Here is a 7745-nt window from a genome sequence, read left to right as displayed (position 1 = left end):
TCTGTTTAAACTAAAAGGGTTCCACCAATATGTCTACCCTACGAGGCGGAAAATTGGGCACCTTGGATCAACTCACCAATCCGGCTCTGTGTGTCTAAACGCTCGCAGCTTGCCGGCAAAACGGCCCAACATTCACCGAAAATCTGGCAGTGTAAAAGGGGCTTTGGAGTGTTTGGGAGGCACTCAGTGTGCACCTCCTGGATAGACTTGGCCTGTGTAGCACAGTTTGTACCACTAGATGGTGCAGTCTGTCACCAGGCTGAATATATCTGGGTCAGTCTCACTGAAACAATCAGCCTGTCAGTGGTGATGTTGTGAACTCATAACTGTTCCTGATATGATGAATGATTGAAACTTAATCTGGCCTTTTTGATCATTAGTTCATCGTCTGAATTCTTCATCTCACATTTGCTGAGATTAACCGGAGTGTTTTTATATATTTCCATCACTGTAAGTTACAGTAAATATTAGTGATGTGCTTGATGAGTCAATAAATTATTAAACGGTGCCTCAGTCACTCACTTGGCTCACTTGGGTTGGGAACCAGAGGGTCACCGGTTCAAGTGCCTGTATGGACCAAACACGGAGAGTGGACTGGTGGTAGCTAGAGAGGCTCTCCTCCTGGGCACTGCCGAAGTGCCTTTGGGCAAGGCACTGAATCCCAACCTGCTCAGGGCACCCGTCCATGGGCAGCTCTGACATCTCTCCATTTGATACATGTACAGGTCCTGATTTATTAAAGTGATTCAAACTGTTCTGCAGTGAGTTCTCCTAATACCTAAAGACATGTTCCTGACTCACTGACTCTCATTGTTGATAATGAGTCTTTGCACACGGCACAACATCTGACCTCATACAGTGTGTAGGAGGTGTTACCTGATCCAACAGGTGACTGATTATCATTCAGCACACCTGGATCACAGCAGATTTGGATGGTTATGAACATTTTTGACTTGTCTTATTTTTTCTTTTAAAGAAAAATTAAGAGAAAAAAATAAGAGGACTTTGAGAGAAAGTTGCTGCACGAGGCTGGACGAGTGTTTTCTGATGTTTGAACTCGTCGTCTGGTCCAAAGTTTAAAGTTTAAATGTGAGGGAAGTTAGTAGTTAGAAACATCACCAGTAAAAACTTGACTGAGCCACAATCAATGGTTTCAGACTCTATCAGTAGTGATTACAAGAAAAAGCAACAGTTGAACAAAGTAAAAACTGGCTCCTCCCCCTGCTGATGTCACAGTTCTGATTCACAAACATCACCTGGATAAAATCCCACCTTCATCGCACCTGTCCTCACTTCAGTATTTACAGAAGAGATCATGTGAAACACTCCCTGACTCATTTCTGTGCCTTCACCAGGTGGTTGAAGCCGCCAACGCCACCACCTTCAACTGCCACATCAACAACACCAACCAGACGCAGATCCTGGTGCCGAGCTTCGACTCCCGTCTCTACATGCTCTGCTTCCTGCCCGCCATCATCCTGCTGGTTTTCACCCCCGACCTCAAGTACCTGGCTCCGCTGTCCCTGGTGGCCAACCTGGTGATGACCGCCAGCCTGATCCTCATCTACTTCTACTCTCTGACAGTGAGTGCCACGTTTATCTGATCTGTTTTCATGAAGACTGTCTCACCCTGACTGTGTTCACATGCTCACAGTGAACCAGCAGTAGGTTACAGGAAACTGATGTGTTGCAGCAGCCCGAGTGCTCCACAGTCTGAGGGTGTCAGTGTACACAGGAGTCACAGTTTGGTGTCAGCTCAGCACGAAACAAACACATGAACACAGTTCTGTCTGTTCTCATTTATTCTGAACCAACAGTAGTTAAAGTGTCAAAGACAGATCGTCTGCTGCAGACTGAGGAAACATTTTACCCTCCAACACCTCTGCTGAACTGGTTTCATTTCAGACAAGACACTGAACAAACACGTTACCAAACCAAAACTTTACCTGTCAGCGTTTCAGATCAGAAGCGCAGAGAGTCGTTGACTAGAGATGATACGCCGTCTCATGGCGGTGACTTCCTGTCAACGTTACAGATCAGAAGCACAGAGAGTTGTTGACTAGAGATGATACGCCGTCTCATGGCGGTCACTTCCTGTCAACGTTACAGATCAGAAGCACAGAGAGTCGTTGACTAGAGATGATACGCCGTCTCATGGCGGTGACTTCCTGTCAACGTTACAGATCAGAAGCACAGAGAGTTGTTGACTAGAGAGGATACGCCGTCTCATGGTGGTCACTTCCTGTCAACGTCGCAGATCAGAAGCGCAGAGAGTCGTTGACTAGAGATGATACGCCGTCTCATGGTGGTCACTTCCTGTCAACGTCGCAGATCAGAAGCACAGAGAGTCGTTGACTAGAGATGATACGCCGTCTCATGGCGGTCACTTCCTGTCAACGTTACAGATCAGAAGCACAGAGAGTCGTTGACTAGAGATGGGACACCATCTCATCGTAGTCACTTCCTGTAAACCACCAGCATTTTACAGAACAGAGGGTTGACAGTAGTTGTTCGTTTCAACTTGTCTGGTCGTGAATCTTTGGTCTGAACTGGACTTTAGAGAAACTTGACTGGTGTGCGAAGGCACACAAACATCTGGGCAGGATTCTAGTTATTTATTTTATTTAAATATGGTAACAGAGAAGTGATGAATATTTCCTGCTGCTCTGCTGCCTCAGTGATACTTTTCCTGATCTGCATCTTTGTCTCGCACTTTTAAAACCTTTGAGACTCATTCTTTAGAAAACAAACTTACAGGATAAAGAGTGAAGATAAATCAAGATAAGTCCGAGTAATTTAAGATTATCTTTACATGGAATACACTCAGTCTGTGCTGTGGTATGTGAAGTTGAGATTCACTGAGTGTTTTCCAGCTGCACATGAAGCAGTGATCTGATCTGATCTGATGTGATCAGTTCTTCATCTTGTTTCATCTTGTGTTTCTACTCTGCTGATTGGGTTCTGGGTCTTTATGGATAACAGGACAAGTGGTAGCGACAGAGTCTCCAGATTACCTGTTTTCAGCTGTGGAGTGTTTCATCATGCAGCTTCTGCCCTTTACAGATAGATAGCAGGCGTGTTCCTGAGAAACAGCCTCGGAGGGAAAAGAGCAATTTCCTGCATCAGAAATCTTCCAGAGATTCAGCACTTAGAGATAAATATAAATATATCTGTGGCCTGTAAGGTGTTCATGTGGCTGATGAATCATCTCAACAGGAATTCTGGGAAAAAGAAAGAGATAGAAAAAGTCTGGAGTCGTCTTCTTTTATTCGCTCGGTGTGTTTGGTGTCTTTTGTCTTCCTTTAACCTCAGAATGTATAAAAATATTAATGTGGCTCTAACAGGCTCCAATTTCATCTTTAATGACTCCACATCATGGTTTTAAAACCGTCCTGCTGACCTTCATTTAAAGACTGATATAAAATATGATCATCCACAGTATAGGTGCAGTTTATGTTTCTGACGGTGGGTGTTCAGTTAAACTATCCACCTCTAAACCTAGTCCAGTCCAGTCCATTTTATATAGCATATTTCAAAAACACAAAGTTACCAAAGTACTGCACAAAAATACACATAAGCATATGCAGAAATATACAGAAATCCACATAAGAATATACAGAATATTCACATAGGACTATACAGAAATACACATACAAAATATACAGGTCATAGATACAGAAGTGATACAGACAGTACAGCAAGCTCAAGGGATAAAAAGACACAGAGACAGGTTGGTCTACTTCGTCAACCTGAACCAAAAGCCAAGGAAAACAAGTGGGTCTTGAGGCGGGACTTAAAAGATTCTACATGGGCAGGCAGGTCATTCCATAGCCTAGGGGCAGCTACAGAGAAGGCGCCGTCACCTCTCGTTTACCCAGAACCAGAGTTCACCAACCTGCAGCTCCAGAGACACATTCGGCCTATAAGCTCCTCTCCAGAGGCTCCATGTGGCTTTAACAAAACATGGTATGGAAGTGAATCAGTTATTTTTAAACATTTTAATTTGTCATTGTTTTAGGCTTGAAGTGATTCTTAAATTTCCAAGTGTAAAAATGTGTGGCCCGTACACTGAATTTAAAAATGTGTTAACATGTTAACTAAAATGTGCGTCATACATCTACTGCGAGGTGCCTTCTCTTCTAAATTTTATCCAACCTAAATAGTGCTGTCTCAAGTCTCCCTGATTTTAGATTTCAAATCCAAAACAGGAATATAAAGAATTTAAAAGGGATGAGCATGTTTACATCAGTGGTGTGTAATGGAGGGTGCACCCACCTCTTATTCTGTCTGGTTATACCCACCTATCAGCCAAGACTCAGGTGGAATTTAGAAGAGAGTACATCCACTTCCTCCTCAGTAACCTGCCCACCTACCTGTCCTACACCCACCTCATCAGCTACACTACTGGACAACATAAATAAAATATTCAGGTTTCAGTTTCAGTTTATTTAAGAAGGGACGGTGCAAATTAATAAATACAGGTAGTATAAAAATCAGCCAAGTGGCTATTTTTTATCTGTAGTCCCTTGGCCAGGTGTTACACAAGGCTGCCAAAAACATTAATTTTCCAGTAATATTCCTGTTTACATGCAGCAGTGCAGACTCTGATTAACATTTGTTTATCAAGTCAAAATATGGAAAAGTGAAACGGCTTGAGCCACTTGTCATTTTGCTTCCTTGCAACCCCAACCCTTCAAAGTTTCCTACCAGTGGTGGACCGTGTAAAGACAGCGTCCCTCTTTCATTCCTTCTTAACAAGGTCAGTGTTGTGACATTAGGTCATTTCCAAAAACCTGTTGATATCCAAGTCTTTCATAAAGTTTATCAGTAGGTGTGTTTCTCACTCTGACCTGAAATGTGGGCTCTTCTTTTTGGGCATGATCTCTACACTACAGCCTGAAAGACTGTTGTCAGGTTGGTTTACAACGTGTTCATGACAACACACAGAGCCTACTGTACACAGACGAGAGACACATATTCTGAATGTGCTGTAAACATGTCCAAATAATGCTGAATAATATGGACATGCTACACATGTCTTAATTAGAAAATGTTACAGTTAGAAAAAGGTCTGATTCAGAATATCCTGAATTTTTCTTCTCTTGCTCTTAAAGTGTGTAATGAGATTAAATATCTTAGCCATCATATTGTCACTGATTTATGTGATGTTAAATGATGTCTTTATATATGAACTTGTATAATGTAGTGTTGTGTATGTCTTGTCTCTTTTTATGTGGCACACTGTGGACCTTTCTCTGTGTCCTACATAAAGTCATTATTATTATTATTATTATTATTATTATCCAGACAGAATAATCTGTTTATGTGACCCGTATCAGATTCATAACATCATCATATTTAGGACAGTAGTTGAACATTAGTGTGCATGTTAACACAGTCACTGTAACTTTGTCTCCGGAGCATCTGTGGCTGCTCAGCCTTCTCTGTGACGCTGTCAGCAGCTGCAGTGTGAAAAAAGACAAAGTTTGATGTTGAAGTTTTATTCTCCCACTCAGGTTTATTCAGCAGTAATGACGGTTCTCTTTATATCAGCCCAGTTATTCCACAGTGCTCACAGACCCTGATCATTACAGCTAATGTGGTCCAGCAGGACACTGAACGGTGTCCCCTCAGCTCGACGTGTTGGGGCTTAAAGTGATTACAAATGATCCAACAGATATCTGATCGATGTCTGATAATCAGGAACGAGTCAGTCACACATGAACATTAACAATAAGCTGATGATGTTTCTGCAGAATGTTCATGTTCCTGTTTCTCCTCTGTGTTTCCTGCAGAACATCACGTACCCCATCAACCTACCTGCAGTGGGCAGACTCAAAGACTACCCTCTCTTCTTTGGGACCGCTGTCTTCGCCTTCGAAGGGATCGGAGTGGTACGTGACCAGCTGATGATAACACGATAACATCTCAACAGTTAAAACCCTTTTACATCTGGTATTAACAGGAAATGTGTCTGGACACATTATGTGGATGATGGATTCTGATCAGGAGTCTTTGCTTCACACCTGTAATATAAACCTTCACGTTCTGTCCATGTTATGTCAGTATGTAAATGAGGATGGCAGAGTTGCCGTGTTCGTTGTGAGGGGGGACTCGTCTCGCTGAGTGTTTGGTCAGTTGGGTGTTTGGTCAGTTGGGCGTTGGTTTGGTCGGTGGTTTGTTCAGCTGTTTGTTCACTCAGTCGATTGTTTGTTCGTTCCTTAGGTTGTTTGTTTGGTCATTTGGTCAGTTAAGTGATGAGGACAGTGATGAGGACAGTGATGAGGACAGTGACGATGACGGTGATGATGACAGTGATGATGATAGTGATGAGGAAAGTGACAATGATGGTGACGATGACAGTGATGAGGACAGTGATGATGATAGTGATGAGGACAGTGACAATGATGGTGACGATGACGGTGATGAGGATAGTGATGAGGAAAGTGATGATGACAGTGACGAGGAAAGTGATGAGGACAGTGATGATGACAGTGATGATGACAATGATGATGATAATGATGAGGAAAGTGATGATGATAGTGATGATGACAGTGACGATGACAGTGATGATAGTGATGATGACAGTGATGATGCCGATGATGATGATAATGATGTGGGAAGTGATGATGGTAGTGATGATGGTAGTGACGATGACAGTGACGATGACAGTGATGATGATAGTGATGATGATAATGATGTGGAAAGTGATGATGGTAGTGACGATGACAGTGACGATGATAGTGATAATGGTAGTGACGATGACAGTGACGATGATAGTGATGATGATAGTGATGATGCCAATGATGATGACAGTGATGATGATAATGATGTGGAAAGTGATGATGGTAGTGATGATGACAGTGACGATGACAGTGATGATGATGATAGTGATGATGATAAGGATGATGGTAGTGACGATGACAGTAATGAGGATAGTGATGATGATAATGATGTGCAAAGTGATGATGGTAGTGATGAGGACAGTAATGAGGATAGTGACGATGACAGTGACGATGATAGTGACGATGACAGTCATGATGATAATGATGTGCAAAGTGATGATGGTAGTGATGAGGACAGTGACGATGACTGACGATGATAGTGATGATGACAGTGATGATGCCAATGATGACAGTGATGATGATAATGAAGATGACAGTGATGATGATAATGATGTGCAAAGTGATGATGACAGTGATGAGGACAGTGACGATGACAGTGATGATGACAGTGATGATGCCAATGATGATGATAGTGATGATGACAGTGATGATGATAATGATGTGCAAAGTGATGAGGACAGTGATGATGACAGTGACGATGATAGTGATGATGATAGTGATGATGCCAATGATGATAGTGATGATGACAGTGATGATGATAATGATGTGGAAAGTGATGATGGTAGTGACGATGACAGTGATGATGCCAATGATGTTGACAGTGATGATGATCATGAAGATGACAGTGATGATGCCAATGATGATGATAGTGATGATGATAATGATGAGGAAAGTGATGATGGTAGTGACGATGACAGTGATGATGACAGTGATGATGGTAGTGACGATGACAGTGATGATGATAGTGATGATGACAGTGATGATGCCAATGATGATGATAATGATGATGGCAGTGATGATGACAGTGATGATGATAATGATGATGGTAGTGATGATGACAGTGATGATGACAGTGATGATGATAATGATGATGATAGTGATGATGATAATGGATGATGA

At 42.3% G+C, this 7745-nt stretch overlaps 1 protein-coding gene across 2 annotated transcripts in view; it reads left to right on the top strand.

Moving 5' to 3' along the window:
• The window catches only part of slc36a1 (solute carrier family 36 member 1), a 49522-nt gene that overhangs the window by 4481 nt on the left and 37296 nt on the right, over nucleotides 1-7745 (top strand). For both annotated transcript variants that reach the window (XM_050042541.1, XM_050042542.1), the window contains exons 4-5: nucleotides 1356-1583; nucleotides 5796-5894. In XM_050042541.1, coding sequence (XP_049898498.1) covers nucleotides 1356-1583; nucleotides 5796-5894 — 327 coding nt within the window. The remainder of the gene's footprint in view (nucleotides 1-1355; nucleotides 1584-5795; nucleotides 5895-7745) is intronic.

This window comes from Epinephelus moara, chromosome 4 (genome assembly GCF_006386435.1).
Source record: "Epinephelus moara isolate mb chromosome 4, YSFRI_EMoa_1.0, whole genome shotgun sequence".
NCBI lineage: Eukaryota > Metazoa > Chordata > Actinopteri > Perciformes > Serranidae > Epinephelus > Epinephelus moara.
This window is presented reverse-complemented; position numbering and strand designations above follow the sequence as displayed.